Source organism: Cydia splendana, chromosome 14 (genome assembly GCF_910591565.1).
Source record: "Cydia splendana chromosome 14, ilCydSple1.2, whole genome shotgun sequence".
Taxonomy (NCBI): Eukaryota; Metazoa; Arthropoda; class Insecta; order Lepidoptera; family Tortricidae; genus Cydia; species Cydia splendana.
The window spans coordinates 9923897-9951601 of record NC_085973.1 but is presented as its reverse complement, the minus strand read 5'-3'; the positions used below and the strand labels follow the sequence as shown (position 1 = coordinate 9951601).

The 27705-nt window shown below is 35.9% G+C and overlaps 2 protein-coding genes across 2 annotated transcripts; one reads left to right on the top strand and one right to left on the bottom strand.

The window, feature by feature from the left end:
- The first annotated feature begins 1594 nt into the window (after positions 1 to 1594).
- LOC134796884 (motile sperm domain-containing protein 1-like) lies at positions 1595 to 8580 on the top strand. The gene is made up of 4 exons (XM_063769088.1): positions 1595 to 1787; positions 1871 to 2034; positions 2856 to 3019; positions 8040 to 8580. The coding sequence occupies exons 1-4, from the start codon at positions 1667 to 1669 to the stop codon at positions 8227 to 8229; spliced, it is 639 nt and encodes a 212-aa protein (XP_063625158.1). The 5' UTR covers positions 1595 to 1666; the 3' UTR covers positions 8230 to 8580.
- Positions 8581 to 11974: 3394 nt separating this feature from the next.
- Positions 11975 to 23017, bottom strand: LOC134796883 (uncharacterized). The gene is made up of 4 exons (XM_063769087.1): positions 22886 to 23017; positions 16616 to 16846; positions 12649 to 12778; positions 11975 to 12104 (listed from the first exon to the last, which is right to left on the bottom strand). The coding sequence occupies exons 1-4, from the start codon at positions 22955 to 22957 to the stop codon at positions 11986 to 11988; spliced, it is 552 nt and encodes a 183-aa protein (XP_063625157.1). The 5' UTR covers positions 22958 to 23017; the 3' UTR covers positions 11975 to 11985.
- Positions 23018 to 27705: the final 4688 nt, after the last annotated feature.

Here is a 27705-nt window from a genome sequence, read left to right as displayed (position 1 = left end):
ATACTTAAAAAGAGATACTAGCCCAATTACCGAAACATTGTATGCTACCAAATATTTTTTCTTTTTTATAAAAACAACTAAAGATAGGTAATAGGCGTTCCAAAATTGAAGCGCTTACATTGTACAAATTGCCTTTAGTTAGTTGCGCCTAGGCAAGCAAGAAATGTGCACGTCCTAATGAGCTCCTGAACAGCGAAAGAAAGAGCCAAACTTATGTTTAACAACGAATATGACAAAGATGAATGGAGAGTGAAACAGAATTAATAATTTTAGAATGCCTTGTTCGCTTAGTTTCTTCCGCTAATGGATTCGATTCGATGGTCGTTGTATTACCATTGTGGATTTTAAACAAAATGTTGCTTATATCACAAGTAACTAAATCCTTTTTATATGGATTTAAGTCCTCTCTGTTTTCGTTCTCTCCTAAATTATTTTATTTGTAATAAAATGTTTATAGTAAAGGAAACTCGTTTAATTTTAGGGCTTAAATAAGTGCAAGGAAAATCGGAATTTCGGTATCTGCCTCTATTGCTTGAACACATGTGCAAGAGCGACCTAGATTATGGTCATCGCGATCATAGAAATCGCCTATTCTATCTCTATTGTTGATGTTCCGAATAATGATTTTCACATAAACCCCTAGCTAAGTAGGTAAATTACTTTTACCGAGTTTCCTAAACTCGTATTCAGAATTAAAGTCTATTTCAATAGAACTTGCTAACTATGTAAACAAACAACTTAACTTTGTTGTATCACTGTTTCTCTTTGAATTTTCACACCACCTCATCAAATACAATTGAAACCATACACATATACACTATTGAAACGGTCCGTTCCGTAAAATACACAAATATATAACTGTATCTTGGATATTTCATTAAAAGTTTAAAATGGGTTCATAAGTTAGGTTATTAGGACCTGTTGGAATGACGGTTTTGTTTCTTTTAAATTCTACAATTGTCTATGATGGGTAGTGTTGTGACTAAAGTTTGTGATATAAACCCGCTACACACTACCCAACCCACGCTCTGTACCTACCGCCGCGGTTATAAAATACATCAATACATCATTCTTAAGTACTAATTTGTCTTCTGATCGTGATTAAACAAATTAAAAATAAGTAACTACTTGTTTTTTACTTTTGGTATTTTATTATTCGATATGGTTTGACATTAGTAAAGTAGTAAGTAGGAGTCTTGCCCATCACTAGTAAATTCATCATTCAGAGACAATTTCAATATGGCGGTTTGTTTACATAGTTAGCAAGTTCTATTGAAATAGACTTTAAGATGCAAATTTAACGGTTCTCTGACCGTAGGCGTTTTTCGCTACATACAGTTTTTCCTATGTAAATAGTATTTAATACGGCATTAAATACTATTGCCCGTTGTTTGTGACGGGCGGGTATCTAACTACGGAACCCTGCGCTCAGCATTGCCCGACATGCTCTTGGCCATTTTATTTTTCAATTTTCTTTGCCCGTGTTGCGATATCTAAAAAATAGTATATTCTAGAGTTATTTTCCTTGACTTGAACAGTGTCTGCTTACGCTGTCATTTTCGACAGAAACAATTAATGTCAAACGAAACGTCAGGCTTACGTCAGTCATCGGTTGCCATTCGGGTGGAATGTTATTTTCGCATTGTGTTCTAAATTAAATAACAAAATGAAGAATTTCCCCGTGTTCGTGTTTCCCGTTTCTCTAGAGTTTTATCTGAGTGCTCGTCATACACACAAACAGTTATTGACAGTTTACAATCCATACGATTTCTCTGTAAATTTTAAAGGTAAATTAATCTTATTATTGTCCTACGTGCGTGGTATTTTTGTGCCTCGCGAATCTAGTTTTAATTAACCTTTGTTGTTTCAGTGTTATGTACTGCTCCGAATAAGTTCACAGTGATCGATCCTGAAGGGTTGATAGCTCCCCAAAGCTGCATTGATATTGTTGTGCGTTACACCCAACCGTCTGTATTGCATTGCAACACGACAGAGAAGTTTCGAATAACAATGTACGACAGAAATACCCAGCAGGTAAAGACCTATAGTTTACAGCTATAATATTCAGTATGGGGTACAGACTTAGGAGTGGCTCAATATAGCTCTTGCGACATTTCACAGTATAGTCTGGCAAAAAAGATTAGAAATTAAAACTGGGTAAGTGCGAGTCGGACTCGCGCACGAAGGGTTCCGTACCATAATGCAAAAAAAAAAGGTCAACCATCCAAGTACTGACCCCGCCCGACATTGCTTAACTTCGGTCAATTTATTTTATTCTGCTTTTAGTATTTGTTGTTATAACGGCAACAGAAATACATCATCTATGAAAATTTCAACTGTCTAGCTATCACGGTTCGTGAGATACAGCCTGGTGACAGACGGACGGACGGACGGACGGACGGACGGACGGACAGCGGAGTCTTAGTAATAGGATCCCGTTTTACCCTCTGGGTACGGAACCCTAAAAAGTGGCAATACTATAGTGTCGTCCCTTTCAAATCAATCTTCTTCAACCTAGCGTTTTCCCGGCCTAGCGCCAGGGTCTGCTTGCCCTTACTTGTTCTTCATGGTCCCTTTCAAATCAATCTATATAAGAAAACGGGACAAGGCTACAGTATTGCCACTTTTTAATTTTTACTCTTTTTTGTCAGACTAGGTATAAATATTTATTATACCACCAACACACATGCATATTTATAAAATAATACCCATATGTTTAATTCTCACGCCTGCCAGGCCAGACTAGCACCCACATTCGCATTTTCGCAAGCTTATTGTACTTATTGTCTTTACATGCAAATACCACATATTTTATTGTATCAACTTTTTAATTCATTAACAAATATTTTTTCCAGGCACTGGGCAAGAGGGACATCCCGACAAAATTATTAGAAGGTGAACCTATAAACCCTAATATGGAGAGCTTAGGAGACAGTTTCCACCCCCTATCTTCTAGAGTGACCCCCCAGAAACAGGCCGAAGAACATATGCATGTCCAATGCAACCATCCACATCACAGGTACTTTCAAACTTTTTTAGACTCAAACCAAGCTTTTACTACTCACCAGCTTCCAATGGCAATATTGAATTTCTTTGACAATATGACATTTATTGTGGTACTTTTATGTGAAAAGTGTGGTGTCACATCAGTCAGTACAGCATTGGCTTAGATAAAGTATCTTTACCATTTTATTATATATACTGTTTTAACAAGGATCAGAGTGTAAAGTTTGTTAAGTTTAAATTCTTTGTGCATTTAGTATTTTAATGCATATGTGTGGGACATTATCATTATGAAAAGGGACCGAATTGTCGATGGACCTTACGCCGCACAGCGTCGCGCGGCATTGTATTCATATTGTAGCATCGTTAATAATGGCGTAAGCGACAACGACAATAAGGTCCCTTTTCATAGATAATGTCACATATTAATTAAAAATGTAGTGTTTTTAACGCATTCACTGCCAGGGGGCGTGGCCTAGGAACAAAGTTGTATGACGGTGGTCGCACATGTGCGTCCGGGGCAGTGAATGTGTTAATTGTAAACCATATGCATGAAATTCTTTATAGTTTAAGCTCATTGTAAGTGAACTTTTGTTCTTTATGAGTAATAAAAATCTTTAAACCCAAAGGTCTAGTGCAGACACATATTTATTATCTCGATTACAATAGAATATCTTGTGACTTGAAGGTCCCGAGGGTCAGCAATTATAGCATGATGTATATTTTAAAAGAGAGGCATATTTATTTAGCTGATTATATTCACCAAAAACAATTGATAACTAAATTTACGTCACTAGTGATATCACTATGTTTATAATGTACAAGATAACAACAATGTTCACCTGTAATCAACCAATTGAATGAGGTTGTTAACCTGCATTAATTTGTTTTTCAATGAATGAGAATTTGCTAATTAATTGAAATGAGGGCTTTAGCTATCAATTTGGTTGCAAATCAGTAGATATAAATAGAAAAAAACCCCTACCAAACAGTAAATTTATATATCTTTGGTTAATTTTGGCCCAATGTTTATTAAGGTGCATCCAGCAAATCTTGTCAGTAGCAATGTAAAGCAAACTAAAGTAGGGCAACACTCAAAGAGTAGTATTGCGCTAAGAAAAGCAGCAATGTACAATGTACATCGAACCAAAACTATTTTTTCCGCTGAGCGCGCCCGTCAATTCAAATTGTCACTCGCGGATTCTCTATTGAAAATGTTTGAAATTGTTATTAATAGGTAGAGTCTGGCTAGCCAAATTTTGTTGACAGATATTTCCTTGTTGCATCACCAATTGTCTATGCTTTTAAAAAAAGTTAAAAGTCTGTTGTCAATTTATGTCATTCATTCAAATTGTTCGCGGTTTATAAGGCGTTTATTTTAAATAATACTTAAATAATATTAATAATGACTATACCGAGTGACGTCCGCAACCTATTATTTAAGCTCGTAAATAATTACGACAATGTGCGAAGTCGACGTGAAGCGTTTTATAACGAAAAACTGCAATGTTTACAAGTCGGAAACAATTTCGTAGGTTGGTGCTCTATTAATATTTTGATTAAGTACTAGTTCTAAATTTCTAACATTTCCCTATAACTTTGATTAAGTATGTGAATTTATTAATACCTGAATCTCATAAACAGGACAAGTGTGTAAAAGAAACTGATAAACTAGAAGTTCTGGAAAATATCAATAAAATCAAAACATTGGAACGTAATCATATGTGTTTGTCGTTGACTATACTTTACATAGTGGTAGAAATTAATGTGAGCTGACTTTGAGTGCAGTCAACGTATATTTAACTTATTTCCTTAGGTACCTTACGTGTGCACAGAATATAAAAAATATTTTCTAGTATCAAAACTATAATTCCTACTACACACAGTGTGACCAGCCCAAGATTTTTTGAATTTCCCGCCAAAACTTTGGGTAATATTTCAGTAGCCAGACTCTATGGACGGACAATTTAAAAGCGGTGTGTGATGTTGATAAAAATGATTAACTAATTTGAAGATCTCAAAATAAAATTAGAAGTGGACTATGCCGTTAAACAGATGTCCTACTGGATTTTAATATTTTATTAGATTTCTCAGTTGGCACTGTAGGCATTGTAGGCATCTTAGCTTTGATTAAGCACAATCTTATTTAATATATTGGTATTTAATGGTGACAGCAGAAATATCTCTTGAAATAGAATCGATTCAGAATGTAAACAAAGATGATGGCTGTCATTCGCGATCCACATTCCACAGATAAAACGCAGATGACACGCGATTTTCGAATTATTCGAACACAGTGTTGCTAACCCGCGTTTTTTCAAATTTGCCGCCGTTTGCTACCTCGGAGTAAATATCTATGGAGTAGAGACGCGCACTAATTTCTATCTGAAAAATTCTGTCGTTTTTGGCGCGGGGGACGAGGTAACGCACACAAATAATGTTAACACTAATGCATTTTTAGCATGCGTCGCTACACACGCACACGACAAAATTATCAAACACTAGCAAAAACTATATTCACACAAGTACAAGAACAAACACAGACAACCCTGTCCGTGAACGAGATGACGTCAGTTCTAAGTAAACCTAGATAGTGCGAGGGACGCGCCGATAATATTGTCGATAAAATTGACAATGAATTTTAATTTCTGATTTTATCAATTATAATAATAATACAATATCAAGTCTTTGTACCAGCATTTTACTAACTTATGATGATTTAGATGTTATTTCTAATAGTTTGTCAATTTGTTTAGGGCGAATCTTGCAAGCTGATATAGAATGATTTTTTATTATCAGTTCATTAGTTAATATTTTACATGTTGGTTTACTTCTGAAAGCAATGCAATATACTATCGAGCATGCAGATCTGATGACAGAGATGGAATGCGGCCATAGGATGTCATTTAAGGGATATTGAGTAGGGGATAATTAGTATATATATCGGCGGTAGATCGTAAAATCGGGCATATCGAGATATTCCTAGGCATATCATGAAACGCCGCCATTTAATAATCTGCCTTTTGCATTTTTTGCCACGGCTAGTGCTGCATTCTATGTGGCATTTGGAGCAGAATGCGTAGGTACTAGGTAGGTACTAAAATCATACGCTACCCAAACACGTACTATAAGTAGGCTGTCAAGCCATTTCAATGGTTATCATTTGCTAAAATTAGGACATCCTACTTATTCGATGTGCCTAAATGTTGAGGTTTGAACGGTATGGCTGGTGGTCACTAGTCAGATCATGACATGCCGGCGTTTCACGATCTGCTTAGGAATATCACACCTTGAAGTTAGCACGATATGGCTGGTGGTCACTAGGCAGATCATCATCTGCCTAGGAATATCACTCATTGAGGTTTGTACGATATGGCTGGTGTTCGCTAGGCATCATGACCATCTGTATATTATTCATTATGTTTATATCGATTTTACCGATATTGGTTTTTATGGTGTCCCATCACTAATATTGGTACGGTGATACCAGAGTAATAAATTAAAAGTGCCTATTTATGGAAAGTGACAGCCGTAAATACCTTAAATTAATAAAATATTTGACATGTTAAATAAAAATATATAGCTGGTCAAGCAAATCTTGTCAGTAAAAAAGGCGCGAAATTCAAATTTTCTATGGGACGATATCCCTTCCCGCCTACATTTTTCAAATTTGCCGCCTTTTTCTACTGACAAGATCTGCTTGACCAGCTATATGTTGAAACTAAAGGAAAAATTAATTAAAAAAAAAGAGTCTATCGGTAATTTTATGTTATTTAGGGGTTGTGCACAAATCACGCGAGATGTTTTCGACTACTTTTTGATCCCCCGTCCCCCTTTTCTTTATTCTTATAGATCTATTTATTTGATTAAATAGATTAGGTTGATATGAAACCAAGGTGTTATATAAAAATAATGTGTTACATAAATTATATATTATAACAAAAAGCAACGCAAATAGGGCATATTACTGCAATGTTCTGCCGCCAGAGTGTAGCACTAAGCTAGCTAGTAAATTTTCTCTTTTCTCTTTATCGCTCAAATATGCAATAGTGATAGAGAGGTTAGATAACGAAATTTAAATTTTCTTGTTCCGCGGCGGACCCCCAGATTGTGATGGATTGTGGTAGTCGCGCCCCCTACGCAGAGTTTCGCATAATATTTCCTATTAGAAATTCTACGCGTACCTAATTAATATTTAGAAAGTCTTCTTTAGAATTACCCTAAAATAGATCTAATATCATATCACTGGTATCACTGTCAGATTGACAATGTTTTTTAGTTATTTGCAAAGTTAATGCACTATTTGATAATATTTAGATGTAATAGTACTTACATATGATAAGAAACGTGTTCTTTTTGTAGACTAGACGTTTCCGATCTCATTTTGCACGAGAAAACGTTGCAATTCGGCATTTTCGGCTCCTATCATTCCGCTTAGACTGACGTTTGCTGAATGGCGTATGACGTGTGGCAACTAGTTTTATATAACCTCCTTGACCGGCGGCCGCGATCTTTTTGCAGAGGGGAACGTCTGTTAATGGCCGCTCCATAGATATTTACTCCGAGTTTGCTACTGACAAGATTTGCTTGACCCAGTATATTTATTATAACTTGCCTAAATTAAACAAAAATCTTTTAAAAGTGGAAAAATAAAACAGTGCAAGATACTTATCATTCTTATCAAGTGAAATATAGCATGGGATATCGTAAGTCCTTTAATTGTTTGCCAATTAGCTCTCTTTTAAATTTTATTTTTATATGTATGTACAGTCACCGACCTACTTAATATGATTATGAAAAAATCATGCAAAAATAATAGGTGTTTAAAATCAGACCAAGCTATCTCTGCATGGTATTTGCAATGCCAATGTGTGGAAGGTTATCATAAATTCAACTCTATGCATGCTTGTGTTGTAATCATATACTTAAGAGAGTTTTACATTACATGTGATATCACTAAACTTAAATTGGAAATAGTCATCTTTACATAGTTACATTGTATGCAAATTATTTATTTGTTTTAACTCACCTTCCAGAGAACATCAGCCAGTAAACGTAGTGGCAGTAGCAGTGAGTATATGCTGCATTGCCGCACTCCTGCTTCCGACCCAGCCGGAAACGGTGGCAGAATCACAGTTCCCGGAGTGGCTCCACATTGGATCCAACCTCAAACTAGTGTTTTCCTTCGTCCTAGGGCTTGTCAGTATGCTAGTACTACGACCATAAGACCTATATTCTAGACCTAAATTTCTGTGTATGCTTTAATATTCGTATTTTTTTGGACCATTTTGAAAACCTCCATGTACAAACTTGAGTATAACAGGGATTGTTTTATTTGTTATTTGCACATTTTGCAAATTATTATACTTACATGCTTTCAAGAGATACTTAATTTTATAAAAATGTTAATGTAAATCAATTTTCACACTTGACTATGTTGAATTCTAAATTTTATATTAAAAAAAATACGCTTCTGGCAGGACTCGAACCCGTAACCTCCGCAATCCGTGCGTTTGCTCTAACCAATTGAGCTACGGAAGCCTACCAGAACCTCGCGAATCTTTCTGGCCATTTTTTCCTTTAATATAAAACTTGGAATAACGCTCGCAACGTATCTGCTTGTTTAAAATAATATGTTGAATTCTGTTCTTCAAAAATGTATTCTAAGACCTATAGGATAAATTACTTGGTTTATATGTGGCTTTTCATCAGAAAAGGGTACTTGTGCTTGTGTATGTAATCATGTGCAATAAGGACCTTTCTATCAGAATTTATGTTGGAATTGCAGATAAAAAAGACCTTATTGCGCTTGAAGCATAAGGACCCTTCTGTGTGGAAAGCCACATATGATCGCAGTGTGCTTTTAATTGTAAATTAAGCTAAAGAGTAATGGAATCTATATTAAGAGTGTTCCAAAAAATTTTTGGTTCACTTTCAGATATAGTCCTATTTACAATTTGGTCTAATCAACGTAAGCGCATTTTGTAGATTAACCTCCTGAGACTAAATGTATATTACAATTTGTACATAATCGTGCAATCTAATTTGAACCTTTCATGAACCAAATAAAGTAGCATTTCTTTTGTTCCATTCCTTTTTAATACAAACGAAATTGGTTCCAATTGACTTATAGAATAAGGTTCAAATTAAAAATATGAAAACTTTAATATGCTGGGTCTCACGAGGTTAAAGAAATTAATGTGCAATTGTGCGTATTGAATATTTGTTTTGAAATACAGTAATCATTAAGGGGCCCACAGATTACCAGTTCGTCGGATGATATCAGCCTCTCAGTTAAACGCAAAAGGTGACAGTTCCGAACAACTGACAGGCTGATATCGTCCGGCGAACTGGTAATCTGTGGGCCCCTTTAGGGGCATAAATACCTAAGTAAACTTTATACTCACACAAATGTCTAAAACTGCTGAAACTTGTACTAAAATATGTTTACAGTACATATGGTTGGTCCTATTTCCCCGCACTAGTGCGTAAAATAGTACTTTTCGTGCGTATGTCAAAAGTTTAAAGGGCCATATGTACTGTAAAACGTTGTACGATAGACGTGCAAATAGGTAATTCGAATTTGTTCTTTTCCGCACTTGTATCGTAAATAACTATTTTACAGGCTTATGACTATGTGTGACCTGTGTAAAGTTGTCCCTAGAATTCAGGTATTATTTGATTGCGTTTTATTCTTAATTTTTGCAGCTCGTGACTTTGTCATTTGAAGGTAATTAATACCTTCTAGATATATTTTTCTTGTAAATTGGTGCAATGCTGATAATATTTTGTTTTAAACTTGACATAATCTACTTCAAATTGGTATAAGGTGCTAAATCTGTAATGTGTGTGATATTATTTTTTTACTTTACAATTGGTAATTTTTTTAATTTATGACAAAAGAATGAAATAAGTAGAGTCACCTCCTACTATATTTCATTTTATGGGTATTTTGCATTTAGATCTAAAAGCGAAGTACTTGCAATTTAATAAAAAAGTTTTATATTCTTACTACCCACAGTGTAAAATACCTACCAACAACAAAAAATTCTTTGATTTAGGTGTGGTGGTTTAAAACTTGTTATCTTTTTCTATTAAAAGCCTCTAATAGAAACAAGATCAAGATCAATGGGCATAACAAATATAAATACTTATGTCGATTTTTCTCTATATTTTTTTTCCAAAAAAATGTAGCAGTAGCAGCCCTTAATAATTTAAAAATCCATCCTGTATAGCAGAATTCCATTTCTTTTTATTATAAATAGTGTACATACGTAAATTATTTTGTATATTGACAGTGTGTGTGTAAACCGTATGTTTGGGGCGGGGACCATTGTTGTGGAAGATTGATACCAAATAGTAAGGCGGTGACATTGAAATAAAGTACCTTAAGCAAAATATATTTTTTATTGTTCAATCAATCTACTTACTTTTACATAATACTGTTACAGTAGGTAATTAGCCTCTTGAACGCCAAACGGCGTATCCATTTGCCGTGCCACTGACGCCACGGGGGTAAAATTTAGTTTTGTGAATAAATAATGCCAACCTAAAAGTGGGGTGTTTTTCAATAGATTTTCATCAAAAAACGATCGACGTCAAATGCCGTCTTGTGCGTCGTTGTGACGATTTTGCGTTGACGTCAATTGCCGTCTGTGGCGTTCAAAAGGTTAATAAAGGAGGGATCTAACGATAGTAAAAGAAAGGACCTAGTACAACTGTTTGAACTCTTTGGTTTCGTTAAAAAATATCAAGGAGCCTTTTTATAAGTAATTAGCCTCATTGACCTTTTACAAAACAGGCCTCTAATAATGAATACACCCTATTCTTTAAAATACATCCTACTTTAAAGCCCCATTTAGACGGTCCAAGAATTTGTATGCAATATTCGATACATTGCTAACTGCAGGGTACAATGAATGGGGTTGGCAACTGTCAAAGGTTTGCCTAGATGGCGCCATCATAGCTTGCCCCTTTTTCTATGAGATTTGGCTTAAAGAGCTGGCATCCAGGGTATTAAAAAAACAAAAATTTGACACAATTCTAGGGATTGACGGGGCAAGCTATGATGGCGCCATCTGCTAAAAACTTCCACCGGCCAACCCCATTCAGTCGATCGACCGGATACCTACCGCAATGTAACGAAAATCGCATTCTAGTTCTAGAACCAATTGTGGCTTAACGCTAATAAACAAGTACCTACTGATTGACAACTAGCTCTGACAATTCACGCACGCTCGCTTGCTCGTTGGAAGGTCTGCCATCTGGTGGCCTAAATCTTAAACTTAAACCTGAGATTGGAATTGAACCAGGGATAATACTTAATTGGGCATTTCTATTTAAAGTTGTACCCCCAACTTGCATTTTAGATTTAGGAATTTTTATATATTATTTCCACTCAGAAACATGAGCTCTTTCGATCCTATAATGCAAGAAAAAAAAGTGTGCAAGAAACAAAAATTTCATACAAATTTTTGTTGTCCATTTTGTTACGGTCATAGAAGGTTGTAATGAAAACCTTAACCAGTCGGACCAAAAATTTAGGGGACACGTTTTTTCTCAGTAAAAATTAAAAAAGCTCGTGATTCTGAGTAGAAATAATATAAAACGTCCCAATCCTAACACAAAAAGTGTTAGTAAATAGAACTTTAAATCGAAATGCCCAATTAGCAGTGCAAAAACTTAGTCAATCATGCCAATACTTCATAGTTTTACAAAAGAGGTTTAATTACTATTAGGCTAGTAGAGTAACTAGTGCTAGTACCTAAGCGGTTAATAACGGTTTCTAAACAGAGTTATCCTGTTAGACCAGAAATACACTTCGTGGTTTGTTATCGGTTTGTACACGTACGCATGCACGCACTCGTCTATTTGGTTCATAATAAACATAATATAAGAAAATCAATTTTGGAATAACCCGACAATCTCATGTAACTAGTACTAGTACCTAATACTTTTTAGTACTTAACTACTAAATATGGTTTAACATTCGATCAAAGACTCATCGTCAGTAATCAGCTGCTCGCGGTCGTCAACCCCTTTCTGCTGTCGCATCATGTCGTATGCGGCGTACACGGACGTCAGGCATTTGATGTAAACCACTGGAACACAATAAAATAAAATTACAATTTAAACTGTCACTAGTCTATCTATGTATTTTTAGGGTTCCGTACCTCAAAAGGAAAAAACGGAACCCTTATAGGATCACTTTGTTGTCCGTCCGTCCGTGTCTGTCAAGACCCTTTCTGCCTGATTCGAACTTTAAGATAAGTACGTCAATAAATTTCGACACTCAAGGGGATCAAAATTTAGAGTCGGTCGGTTGAATTTGGACATAACCAACAGTCCGCAATGTAACTAAAATCGCATGCGAGTTCGCGCGCCGGTTAAATCAGCCCTTAATTAATCAGAATAATTACGACTTTTGAGCGCCAAGGCTTGAACTCTCTACCTTATGTATATATTGCATAGAGTCCGTCTAAGGGTGGTATTCCATCTGTTCAATATCTTGGTCCAGTCATTGCGTCTCACTCTCTTATTAAGAAAAATGTGAGACAAAATACACATTGGACAGGTGGAATACCACCCTTAACTAACTTTCTGCCGACTTGAAGAGAACGTGAGGGAGTGTCATTATGTCCTTACATGTCAATATGAAGGTGATCAGACTCGCGACCCAGAAACCGCTGATCACTTCCAGCAAGGCGCTCAGCAGGTACATGATGCTCATCGCAATACCGAACAGGAAGTATGTCATCACGAAGTTCACTCTCTTCTGTAAATAAAAAAGGAGTTAGTTTAGTACTAGTGTCCGACCGAAGGTTCGGTTTCGGTTTCGGCCAGTTTCGGCCAAAAAATCATGTTTCGGCTGTAGTTTCGGTTTCGGCCAAAAAACGGCCGAACCTTTCGGCCGGGCCGAAACTTACGAAATGGTACTTCGGACAAAGACCAAAAGTTGGGGAATAAGTAGGACAACAATAGTAATAACCTACATAAGTATACTGATTCATGTATAGGTACAGAAATTAATTGGTTTATTATTATAAAACACAATTCCATTAATGAGGGCGCCACTGGACGGTCGACGCAGTCTTAAGAGGCTGTCAATACCTATAACGCGCACACTGTCTAATTTTATCGGAGTGAATGAGATAGCACTGTCGTACGTAGCTGTTGGCCGAGTATCAGCTCGGCCCGAGTCAAACGATGTCTTTTTCGCTCTTATTCACTCACTTATTCAGTCATTTCCTATCTACCTCTAATGGCAAATTTTAAGCGAGGCTAAAGGCTACGCTCAAGTAATGCCGCAAAGTTGATTTTCTGTATAGTTAATATTTTGCGAGGCTGAACAGCTGACTATTGTTTAAAACGAATAAAAAACCCTTAAAAGTGTCCCCAGTACAGTTTTTCATACGAATGCTCGACCTAACAGTTTTAGTCTTTTTACCTCAATTTACCATTGGTTTGTGTTCCACATGTCCTCTACTTCAGCTTAGCCTTGAGCCTCGCTGCGCCATGCTCGGCCTGCGCTCTCGCTTTTTAATACAATGGACATTGGTTGGAGTCTGTGCTCAACTACTTATCCTGAAGCCTGAAGCACGGCTTTGACTTCGCATGAAAGTTCGCCTCACTGGGGCACTTCGGACTTTTAGGCCCAGGTGAAGATCGGTACGCGGCCTTGCGATCATCATCATTCACTCGCCCTTATCTCATTCATTTGGGGTCGGCGCAGTATGTTTTTTCCTTCCATACCTCTCTCTCGCCCGTCATCTCATCATTCACTTGCGTCCGTTTCATATCATCTCTCACACAGTCGATCTACCTTTTTCTCGGTTTTCCACTCCCGTTACTTCCCTTGCGATATTGCTAACAAAAAATTTCGCGCTCGCTGCGCTCGCGTTTTTGGTTGTTTTTTTGGTTGACCCTGTATCTAATCTACATGTTAGCTTGACTGGTGAATGAATAGAGTTAGACCAAGAAAATTGTGCAATGATTTTGATAGCATACGCAGTGCTACTAGTGCAAATGTTATTAATACGTCATAATTTCATAGAAGTTTTGACGTTTAAAATAACACTTGCACTGCGTGTGTTATCAAAATCGTTGCAGAATTATCTTGGTCTAACTCTAGTAATATTCTTCAAAAATTGCTTAATTAACATCAATTTCAAGGACATTGGGTGTTGACAGGCCCATAATATTTCAACTCTACAAAAGTTTCGGTTTCGGTTTCGGTTTCGGCCGAAACTAGAGCCAAAGCCGAACATTCGGTTTCGGTTTCGGCAGAAAAACATGTTTCGGTCGGACACTATTTAGTACTGATCCGGGTCGAAGGACCACGTTACGTACCTAGTTAATGTGGGCCGTCGCGCCTGAGCAAGATCTTTGCAGTTGAACTATTTTTTTATACAAATATTGTAAACGATGTGGTAATATTTCGTGAAACGGAAAACGACCCTTTGGCCCGATATCGGGGCCGACATCGCGGCTTATAAGGCCTCATTCTCACGAGCGCTTTTTCAACGCGCGTTAAAAAAGCGTTTGAATGACACAAATGGATACATGTGTACTTATTCACAAGATGGCGGTGGCGCTTTTTATCAAGCGTTGTTGGATATTCTACCTTAAAGCGTTGGTCATTAAATCGAATTTAGCGTGCGGACGGATACAAGCGCTTTTTTAACGCGCGTTGAAAAAGCGCTCGTGATAATGAGGCCTAAGCCCATTAGTTATTGTACTATTATGTGGTACAGGAAAAGATGTATATATAACATTATGTTTAACGTAACAATTAATAGTTTGCTTAACCATTTAGCTGGCAAGGAAATAAAAGCGATGTGGCACCCACACTCCACGCCAGTTTTATGTCGTACCTACTCTTTCAACTTCGTATGCAGTAGCTGGCGGCGAAAGGGTTAAACTTTGCATTTGCATTACTAGAGTCGGACCAAGAAAAGTCTGCAGCGGATTTGATAGCCCACGCAGTGCAAGTCATTAATATTCTTTATTTTTTAAAACATTCATTTATTATTAGTACCTATACCTATTTTATTAAACTAGCTTTTGCCCGCGACTTCGTCTGCGTGGAATTAGTGACAGCAGCTAAAGTAGGTAGGTATAGCGCCTGAATAACGCTAATAGAAATCATTCCATTCGCGCGTTGCTTACTTCAATTATTAGGCAATTCATTAACTCTTTCAATTCCACCCCCTTTGCACTGTCTTCAGTCCTTCCCCGGGACTCAAACTATCTCTATACCCAACTACATAAATCGGTTCAGCGGCTTAAGCGTGAAGAGGTAACAGGCAGACAGACAGACACACTCTCGCCTTTATAGTATTAGCAGAGGGGTGCGAAACTCCTGACTTCGGCCAAACTCGGCTCCGCTCGGCTCAGCATTGCGCCGAGCAATTATTAGCGTTGACACAACTGGACGTCCCTTTGCGTGCACGACCACAGATAAGATAATGGCTTGAATTTTGACAACCCTAAATAGCCGAAAGGGATAGTGCCATATATTAGAAAGGGACAGCATGATTCGACCCTGAACCGCTGTCAAACTTCTGTTTTGCAGGAAGTTTCCTTTCTGTACGGCAGTACTATTATTTATTCTGTGGTATTAGTATGGACAAGGCCCCAACGCTGTCTGTTCTCTTTCACGGCGCAGCAACTAGTATCATTTCTCTCTCCTTGCTCTTTTAAAAATGCCGTTTGTCAAAAAAGGACAACCATACTGTTGACAAGATGGACTTCAAATCCAGGTGTCCCCTTTTTAGGTAGACCCAGGTTGTGTATCTGTGCGTAAAAACGTATATGTGTGCTCTTTTAGGGATGTAAAAAGTCGATTTTAATCATAGATATAATAATACACAGAGATACCTTCCAAGCGAGCTGTCAGTGGGAACACTTTTGTTTAGTGTACGATTAACAATGTGGCCCACCTTGCTGTAGCCACGTCGATAAAGCCAATCATGTTATATATCGATAAACGCTACACAGCGGAACGCAATAATTCAATTATTGCGGAACACCTATTTTAGTAGGTATTTATGTATTTTAATTAAATATCTGAACTTTCCCTTGGTTCCCTGCTGGAGAGTGACTATAAAATTGTGATCTGTTAACCACAATAAAGAATAAAAGCGTTTTTGTTCATTTTAGGTATCGTTATACCTTTGAAGTAAAATTAATATTGCAAGAAATGTCGATAGTTTATCGATATGACTTAATCGACATGGCTACAGCAAGGTGGGCCACATTGTTAAGTAGCTAACACACTATCGCACCGCACCAAGGTCATTGTGGGACGCACCCATAAGTAAGAGGGAGAAAGAGATATCGCTTTCTGCGGTGCGATAGTGTGTTAGCTACTTTAATCGTACACTAAACAAAAGTGGTCCCACTGACAGCTCGCTTGGAAGGTATCTCTGTATATTATTATATCTATGAGTATGGATTTGGTATATATGCTGGTCAAGCAGATCTTGTCAGTAGAAAATAGCGGCAAATTTGAAAAATGTGGGCGCGAAGGGATATCGTCTCATAGAAAATTTGAATTTCGCGCCTTTTTCTACTGACAAGATTTGCTTGACCAACTATATCAAGCACTGACCTTCACAATGCCAATGATCAGCATTACCGAGATCACGATCCATAGTAGACAAACGATCATAGCGAAGCCCACGACGACAGTTTTTACCGATTTGTCCGAAACCAACTCCAAGATGTGCCTCAAGTGATGACGAGGCTTGGATGTGTTGTTCGAGATGTGTGATTCAAAGTTCTCGGCGTGTACCGGTAATATGATCGCGGCGGTGATAATTATCTTTATCAAAGATATCACCTGGAAAAGAAAAAATATTTCCGTCAATATGGATCCTAGACTCCGTTGGTATCTTAGACTCTGACCACGCTGAACTTGGCAGTATAAGCTCCATACTTGACACAGCAACTTGGGATGAAAACTTAGTGTGGCCTGACTCTATAGGCACTTAGCTTTTATTGCCGCATGTTGTCTTTGTATTCATTTTCTATTTATATAATTGTCTTAAGTGTCTTCAATCAGAAATTAGAAAAGTAATAAATCAGTAAAATTGTTCTAAAATAGTAAAGTTTTGAAAAAGGAAGGATTAGATGTAGAGGAAATCAAACTATTTATTCCTTTTTTCTGTTCAGCAACAGCATAAGTAATATATTATTATTCCCGGTTACTATTTATAGGCATAATAGGTACCTACCTACCTATTTAGCATTTCTGCTGAGCTGGAGCGTCGTCGGGAATGTAATAGTTATGAGTTCTCGAAATTCAATCTTACTTGTATCAGCTAGGCTTGCTAGCTACAAATGAAATTCAGCGAAATTGTATCCCCGTCGCAGACGTTCAGAGAACCGGCACTCGGTAACCATAATATTTAGTGCCGTCAAGGTCGCAAATAGGTACCTGTATACGGCAACTGAAATGAACCGCTTTATTCCGTTCTGGGTTCTCGATATAATTTTCAATAATGTTTATCCTCTTGCCTCTCACCCTCCTAACACTAGTACTAATTACCTACAATGAATTAATTGAAAATCATTATCTATTACTTAAATGGAACAGAGTTGCTTTTTAGGGTTCCGTATCCAAAGGGTAAAAACGGGACCTATTACTAAGACTCCACTGTCCGTCTTAAAAATAAGTTTTACGCGATTAATTCCCGTGTTAGTTTTAAAATTATGAGATAGTTGTAATTTTCATAGATGATGTACCTACATATTTCTGTTGCCGGGTGGATTTCATCACCAAAAATTTCACCATACAAAAAAATATTTTTTTTAATGTTTAATTTAACACAATTCTAGCTGGGTAAAGTAATAGGGGGCTGTATATTGAGGATATTTATGGTATTTATACAATCATTTGTGGCTTATATTTGAAGTTATCGCTTTCGGAAAATAAAAACGCAAGATGGTGATGACAATCATGGTATGGTAATGACTCTTTTGTAGACGGTAATGACACTGCATGTACGGTAATGACGATTTGGGAACTAATTTATATATGTATTAAAAACGTATTAAAAAAACAAAATCTTTTTTTAATTGTAAGGCTTTAGAACTTTAATAAACATTACAAATAACATGTTTTTGAACATAAGACTAGCTACATAAATTATTTTTAGAAAATTATAAAAAATACATTTTATTCATATAAATAAATATATCACAAGTATTTATATTGTATAATTTTAAATAATTTATATTCCTAAATAGGCAATTTATGTATTCATTAATTTTTTTGGGTTTTTTCAATGTTAAATCATTAGTGTCCGACCGAAACATGTTTTTTTGCCGAAACCGAAACCGAAACCGAATGTTCGGCTTTAGCTCTAGTTTCGGCCGAAACAGAAACCGAAACCGAACCTTTTGTAGACTTGATAAAATCATTGAAAAAATGTCATAAAACCGCTTTTACACAAATATTATGGGGCTGTCAACACCCAATGTCCTTGAAATTGATGTTACTTAAGCAGTTTTTTAAGAAAATTACTAGAGTTAGACCAAGATAATTCTGCAACGATTTTGATAACACACGCAGTGCGAGTGTTATATTAAACGTCAAAATTTCAATGAAATTATGACGTATAAATAACATTTGCACTAGTAGCACTGCGTATGCTATCAAAATCATTGTAGAATTTTCTTGGTCTAACTCTATTCATTCACCAGTCAAGCTAACATGTAGATCAGATACAGGGTCAACCAAAAACGCGAGCGCAGCGAGCGCGAAATTTTTTGTTAACAATATCGCAAGGGAAGTAACGGGAGTGGAAAACCGAGAAAAAGGTGGATGGACTGTGTGAGAGATGATATGAAACGAACGCAAGTGAATGATGAGATGACGGGCGAGAGAGAGGTATGGAAGAAAAAGACATGCTGCGCCGACCCCAAATAAATGGGATAAGGGCAAGTGAATGATGATAATCGCAAGGCCGGGTACCGATCTTCACCTTGGCCTAAAAGTCCGAAGTGCCCCAGTGAGGCGAACTTTCATGCGAAGTAAAAGCCGTGCTTCAGGCTTCAGGATAAGTAGTTGAGCACAAACTCCAACCAATGTCCATTGTATTAAAAAGCCAGACGCGCAGGCCGAGCATGGCGCAGCGAGGCGAACGGCTAAGTTGAAGTAGAGGACATGTGGAAGACAAACCAAATGGTAAATTGAGGTAAAAAGTGGTCGAGCATTCGTATGAAAAACTGTACTGGGGACACTTAAGGGTTTTATCTTCGTTTTAATCAATAGTCAGAAAATCAACTTTGCAGCACTACTTGAGTGTAGCCTTTAGCCTCGCTTAAAATTCGCCATTAGAGGTAGATAGGAAAGTGACTGAATAAGAGCGAAAAAGACATCGTTCGACTGGGGCCGAGCTGATACTCGGCCAACGGCTACGTGCGATAGTGCTATCTCATTCACTCCGATACAATGTGTGCGATAGACAGTGTGCGCGTTATAGGTATTGACAGCCTCATAAGACTGCGTTGACCGTCCAGTGGCGCCCTCATTGGTGGAATTGTGTTTTATAATATACCTATACATGAATCAGTAAATGTAGGTTATTACTATTGTTGTCCTACTTATTCCCCAACTTTTGGTCTTTGTCCGAAGTGCCATTTCGTAAGTTTCGGCCCGGCCGAAAGGTTCGGCCGTTTTTTGGCCGAAACCGAAACTACAGCCGAAACATGTTTTTTTGGCCGAAACTGGCCGAAACCGAAACCGAAACCGAACCTTCGGTCGGACACTATAAATCATATTAACAATATTGTACTCTTATTATCAGTTTACCCGCATCTTCTTTTATCTACTGCATAACTTGGTATTTATATCAAATTATAAAATTGCTGGCTTATCAGTGAGCTTAATTTTTATGATATATTACTTTTTTTTTGATAATTTGATTCATTGCATAAGTTTGTATTTTTGTTGTTTTATAAATTAACTTTAAAAATAGCTATAATGATTTAAATCCATATATATATTGTTTAATAGCTAAACATTAATATATAATCGGTGTTTTATAAGTTGCAAGACCCCTACTTGTAATGCATGTCATAAGTTACAAAATGTTAGGTATTGGGTCCGGTGACTACCCAATGGTATAATTATTAATTGCTGTAATTATATACATCAATTAATATAATATTATCAAAAAACATAAGGCCATTACGATAGTGAGCCAGTACCGTAGCCTATGGTCGCTTAAAACTTAATATATGTTGCTTGTTTAAATACTTTGTTTTAACACGACTAACATGCAATTACAGACTCTAAGTTGCACGATTTACATTATTAGATAATAAAAAATAAACATTTGTATGTTCTAAGTTCTAAGTGACCTAAATTTTGCCTACTTCAGTCAAAATGTTATTTAAAACTAACCATCCTCTAGTGTGAAAAAAATAGTCATATCTTCTTCTACATTTATTCTACCTTTATAAGGTAGACATTATATAGTGTTAGAAGACATAGAGAACGTTTTTCAAACATACAGCTTAATTTCATAATGAATTATAGCAAAATAACTAGAAAAGTTTCTGAGAACCGTCATCACCATACACATGAAATCATCACCGGTCGTCATTTTTTCCCGGTGATGATGGGTATGGTGTTGACGATTTGAGAGTTTCTTGTTTTTATTTCTAGAATACGAATAATAGTAGTTAATGTCTATGCTACACAATAAACTTCATGTAGTTTGCCATTCATTTCAATAATTATTTCTAATATATCATTTGTAACTTTTTTAAACCAAAGCATAACGGTGATGATGCTCTGTTGTGACAAACTACGTTTTACAAATTTGTTCGTAATATTTCTCACGATTCAATGATGTGACTTTATAGTGAAATCATTTTTGGCATTCTATATTAAAGTGAAAAATAGGGCAAGGACCTTTAGCGGTATTTCGTTGTTCATACACGGAGATAAGCTCACATTGACATTACCATGACGGTGTTGACGAATATTCGTGACAAAATTTTAAATATTTTTAAATGTACTTTCTCGGTGAAGGAATTATTGCATATTTTTTCATGTGTTTAACAACAACATGGAAAAGATATAAGTAAAAGAAAAATCGCAATAGTACGATAGGTATGCTATAATTTGCACTGCAAACAAAAAGGTTCAGATTTTTCCGGTAGACGGTGATGACTTTAGACACATAAAACATTTTATATAAAAAAAACTATTAAGTTATTGGAGATGGTAATTGAAGGAACATGAAGATAATAGTTCTTAAAAACATATAAAAAATTTGCAACTCGCACAACCTACTAGTTTTTTTTATAAAGACCGAACCATAAGTTTTCGCAGGATTTTGAAATCCACCCTGCCACTATAACAACAAATACTAAAAACAGAATAAAGTAAATATTTAAGTGGGGCTCCCATACAACAAACGTGATTTTTTGTTAATGGTACGGAACCCTTCGTGCGCGAGTCCGACTCGCACTTGGCCGGTTTGTTTTATTTCGTTCGAGTTTAAAACGAAACAAGTACCTACCTACGAAATAAGTATATAAGTAGTCTGGTCTGTTGGTCGCCGAATTCTATATTACTTAACAACTGTGTTTTTGAACAAAAATAAAAAGCTTAATTTATTACCGCCCAACACATGGGCGTTATAAAAACTACCTGTAACCTGACGCCAATAATGTACATACATTCCAAAACATCCACTTGACCTTATTTGAGTGACATCTTTATTTCGGCGCTTAGGCCGCAGAAGGGTCGGTTCCAAGTTTTTATAAGATGTAAAATGTAATTGTGCTTTCATTTCTCATGCTCTGAAAGTGGCTCATTGTTTATTTACGTGATGGGTTTAGACTAGGGTTGCCAGATCGAAAGGCGCTATTATCGGGAAAAAATATCAATTTTTCGGGATTTTGGGACTTAAGTCGGGAAAAAAAACATTCCAATTAAAGTACCTAATTGTATTAAAAACAACGATATTTTACATAATTGGCACTGCGCTCGACGACAGTTCGGAACTTGAAATTATTGTTTTATAACGTGAAGCTGTTATTCGGGACAATTTTCACTTTGTCGGGAATCGGGAAATCCCGACCATCTGGCAACCCTAGTTTCGACTCTATGGAGTTTTAAAATAGGTACCTATCCTCCTAAAGCCCAGACATATAAATGAAAAATCCAGCATTTGCCACTGAAGTTTGAACCTTTAGTGCAGGGAATAGAGTTGATTTTGGTTTTGTTTGAAAATTAACCGAAACAAAAGAAATGCGACTCTGTTCCAATTGAATATGATTTAAATTTCATCGAACTGAATAAGTACTATAGGTAGGACCTTGGGCCTCAGGAGGCTATTATTACCAAGTTTAGGCATTTATTTATTTGTTTACAATAATCAAAAATCGGTAGGTACACCGTCTCCGTAAAGATAAAGATAAAAGATAAAAAATAGTTTATTCAAGTAGTAAATAGTGTAAATAGGTACGTACATAGTACAAACAGCAACACTCCCTAACTGTAAGTACATCGGTACGTATGGTACCTAGATACAAGTATTTTCCTATCTACGTACAAAAAGTGTAACAAGGGGGAGGGTCCAAAAAATCTGTGATGTAATAAATGGACGACCCCCTGGGGTGTATACCTTAAGTACTTTAGTTTAGTACATATTATACACAGTTATGATTAAGATAAGCTTATAGGCAAATACTTTGTAACTAAGATTTGCTGCGAGATATTTATAAAATATTAATTTAGTTATTTTTATTTTTCAATTAATAAACTCGGCAACAAGTTTTCCTTAAAATTCTGGTTAGTTAATATAACAAAAAATATTAATACCAACATTAGGTAAGCAAATAAAGGGTTAATACTCACAAACGTAGTTACCCCTAGCAGTAAACACCCCGTCTCCAATTTTAAACAAAAACAGCACTTTCCCGCCGTCATTATCACTGATCGCAAAAACAAAACTTGTTGAATAATCAACTAGGAAACCCACAAATCCCTATGTAGTGTAATTATTAATTATAATTAACGAAAATATATTTTTCTGTGTTAAAATATTAATTCTATAGAAATAGTTTTGAACACAACCGTCTCTCCCTGTGTTATACTTATACTGGCTAATTAGTAATAAGAGAGCTTCCCGCTCTGGAGGCAAGTTCAAACTAGAGACGAGTAGAAAACATAGACTGTCAGAAAGCCGATATTACGACAAATTACAGGCTGTTTTAGCAATTTATAACCACATTTGGCGAGGGAAATATACGTTACTTTCACTATGGGACCAACCCGAAAATACATACCAACCAAAAACCAAAACGGTAGGTACTTATTGTCGGTTGTCAATAAGACGTTATTTCCATAAAGCTTCAATTTGAAATCGACAACCGACAATGGTACCTTAATTTTAGTTTAAAACGTCACAATTAGAGGAAAAGAATTACTGAAGGCGTAAAGTAGTGCAAAATATTGTAGTCGCAAATAAGGCAGGTGAAAGAGATGGCGCTATATGGCGTCATACTTATTGCCGTAACAGGATTGTCAAATGTTGGCGCTTGACAACCTTGCTTTTTAGTTTCCGCTTCGCGGGCCGGGGTTTGGAGAGCCCTGCAGTAGGATAATAATGACGGTAAATTCATTGAAACTTAAATAATATGTATTACGTATTGCTAATCCTATAGGTATCTGTATTGTATTGTATTGTATCGGTACATACTAATATATACTAGGTATACGTATACTATACTGCCCTGCTAAGCCGAGTGGCGCTATCTCAAATGAAAATGCATTGCTAATTTATACTTTAGTGTCTATAACTGAGAATTCCATTTACAAAATCATTTGTTTTTGAGATAGCGCTTTTCGGCTTAGGAGGGCAGTATAGATATACCTACTACCTTCCTACTACTCTCCGTGATGAATTTAGGTAAAATATCGGCCTCCCTTTCCCTTACGATCGACAATTACGTGAGTAACGTTAATATTTGTTTGCATGAAAGTTATGCTTTTAAATGGAAATAAAGTCGATATAATTTTTTACACACTGAATACATTTTATTATTATTGATGAGGGTACTTAACACATTCAGTTTCAGTGCCAGCGCGAGCTACGCGCTACGAGTGAAGCAGATAACACGGGTAAACCCGTATGTAGCGGAAAGCGCTTACGAACAGAGAACCCGGCTAGCGGGTCGCTGGCAGTGAATGGTTAACGCACGTGATCAAACCACATGCACGCCTGTATAGTCACATGAGAAGTGCTTATTGTTTACCGGTCTCTGGTATAAATATAAACTACGCGTCAATATTTAAAACAATACTCGAGATTAAAGTTTGTAGAGCGACACGGGGACGGACTTGAATATTTTATTAAAAAATATTACATGGTTATATAATTAATTATATTCCTTTGTTTTCCTTCTTAGGTTAGGCATTTTATAATATGAATATAAAAGTAAACATAAGAACACTTACAAAACAATAAAAAATACATATAAACACATTATTTAAAACCTAACCGTGCCGATGCCGCCAGCTTCTGTCCAAGACTTCGCAGCGTGGTATATACGAGTATGATGATTATGATGATGAGGAATGATAAAAACTATCATATCGGGCTTCAAACTATCTGCATATTAAATTTTAGCTAAATCGGTTCGGTCGGTAACTCGGTATACCTAGACTAGAAGTAATAGACAGACAGACAGTAGAGTAGAGTTATGTTATAGGGTCATTCCATAATAAACGCTACCAAGGGTTCAAAAATGAAAATTAGTTTAAGAAGTCAACACTAACCTATTTCCATAGAAAACATACCAAACCTTCATGTCAGAAAAAAAAACCGAAAAAAAAAACAATTTTTACATGTTTTTCATGTACTTGATCGCAACGTTTAAATGATAGGCGTAAAACTAATTTTATACAGCGATATTGGCAAGACTAATTAAAAAGAAAGTAACTGTAAACTGTTACAAATTTCCCGCAGTTATTTCAGGTAAAATATCGTAATTTTATAATTTGTCTTTAAAAATATTAAAAAGCATGGATTAATCGGTTTTTAGAAGAGTATTCTAGACTGTGGTCTCAAAGTAACACCCGAAACGAAAAAGAGATAAAAGTATGTGTAACTTTTCCCGTAATTAACTATAGCCAAACATGTTTTGCCAAAGAAAGGCTATGATGTGAACCTATATAAATGTGTAATAGTTGTTGTTTTAGCGTCTGCTTTAGTCGTATGTTTTAAAGTTTGAAGTTGTGTAACACCCGAAACGTGTTGATCGTCCGCCTGCCCGTCCCCGGCTTTTCTCCGTGATGGTTAGTGCTAGAAAGCTGCAATTTGTCATGGATACATAAATCAATCATGGCGACAAAGTAGTAACACAATAAATTACAAAAAAAAAATTTTTTAGGTTTGCTCCTGTACAAAATATTTTTAATTTTTTTGCGACTTTAATCCTGTGACGTGGGGTGTCGTTGGATAGATCTTTCAAAATGAATAGGTGTCACCATCGACCATTTTTTGATTAAGTGAATATTTTCGGTAATATTCGCATCGAAAGAAAAATAATTATGATATTTTCGAGAAACAGTTTTTATTGTTAAGATTAATGTATTTTATAATAATTCAGCATTTATTACTTATGTTTTTAATCGAATTTATTAAAAAGACAATAATTTCAATAAAATGAGCCATAATTTCGTATAAATCTGTCTTAATTTCGTACTCGTAACACCCGAAACGAACCATGAGTAACACCCGAAACAGGTAATTTATTTTATTAAAATTAATTGAAAAGTGATACTAAGTGTTACTTCGGTGTTTCAGTAGACTATACTAACTATTATTACTTGACATAAATAAAACTGGAGGTTACTTGACAAAATTCGCTAAATTATGCATTTTGGTACTGATGGTCAGAAGGTATAGGCCAATTCCCGTAACGCCCGAAACAGCTACTTTTTAGTGATTCTCTCGTTATTGCTCTTATACTTTAATTATGTGTGTACAGGAAAAGAAAATATTATCAAAGTAGTAGATGAATCAATAGTCATAACCTCCTAGTTCCTGTTACAATATCGAATAAAACCTTATTTTAAGAGTTCAAGTGTAACACCCGAAACGGTGGAATGACCCGTAGGTAATTTCGCAATTATAATTAATATGAGTGCCTACCTACAGATACGTTAGTACTATTTATTATATTGTGCTACAGATGTCACTACGAGCAATAGTATAATTTTATGTACCTACCTAAATATTTTTTAATAACTTAGCAAGTTTCAATAGTGCTTTGCAAAACACATTTAAAACAACCAATATGTTTCTACTTACACGACAAACAAAAAAATGCATTGAAAAAGTACACCAAAACTCTTTAACTGACCTCTTATTTAGTAACTGAGAGAAATCAAGATAATTATGGTTATACATTACATACCTATTTACTTGTATTTACTTGGTTTACAATTATTTTTATCTTGAAACTAAAGTTTGTCAAAGGACTGTCTCATTTCAATCATAGACAGAGAGAATCATACTATAAGTATATCTTTGACTACACACACACACTACACACTAGTACACTAGTACTAGCACCCAAAAGAAAAGGATGAGTAATATAGTTTTTCTCAAAAATGGACGGCAAAGTCGACTTTGCCGTTTAAAAAATAGGTTGCGAAGCGCGTAGTTTATGGTCAGTCAAAAATTATAAAGTTAAAAACATTGCAGTCTCGATTTTGGGACTGCAATGTTGCAGGGTGGATTTCATCACCAAAAATTTCACCATACAAAAAAATATTTTTTTTAAATGTTTAATTTAACACGATTCTAGCTGGGTAAAGTAATAGGGGGCTGTATATTGAGGATATTTATGGTATTTATACAATCATTTGTGGCTTATATTTGAAGTTATCGCTTTCGGAAAATAAAAACGCAAGATGGTGATGACAATCATGGTATGGTAATGACTCTTTTATAGACGGTAATGACACTGCATGTACGGTAATGACGATTTGGGAACGAATTTATATATGTATTAAAAACGTATTAAAAAAACAAAAACTTTTTTTAATTGTAAGGCTTTAGAACTTTAATAAACATTACAAATAACATGTTTTTGAACATAAGACTAGCTACATAAATTATTTTTAGAAAATTATAAAAAATACATTTTATTCATATAAATAAATATATAACAAGTATTTTTATTGTATAATTTTAAATAATTTATATTCCGAAATAGGCAATTTGTGTATTCATTTATTTTTTTGGGTTTTTTCAATGTTAAATCATATTAACAATATTGTACTCTTATTATCAGTTTAAACCCACATCTTCTTTTATCTACTGCATAACTTGGTATTTATATCATATTATAAAATTGCTGGCTTACCAGTGAGCTTAATTTTTATGTAATATTACTTTTTTAGGGTTCCGTACCCAAAGGGTAAAACGGGACCCTATTACTAAGACTTCGCTGTCCGTCCGTCCGTCCGTCCGTCCGTCTGTCACCAGGCTGTATCTCACGAACCGTGATAGCTAGACAGTTGAAATTTTCACAGATGATGTATTTCTGTTGCCGCTATAACAACAAATACTAAAAACAGAATAAAATAAAGATTTAAATGGGGCTCCCATACAACAAACGTGATTTTTGACCAAAGTTAAGCAACGTCGGGAGTGGTCAGTACTT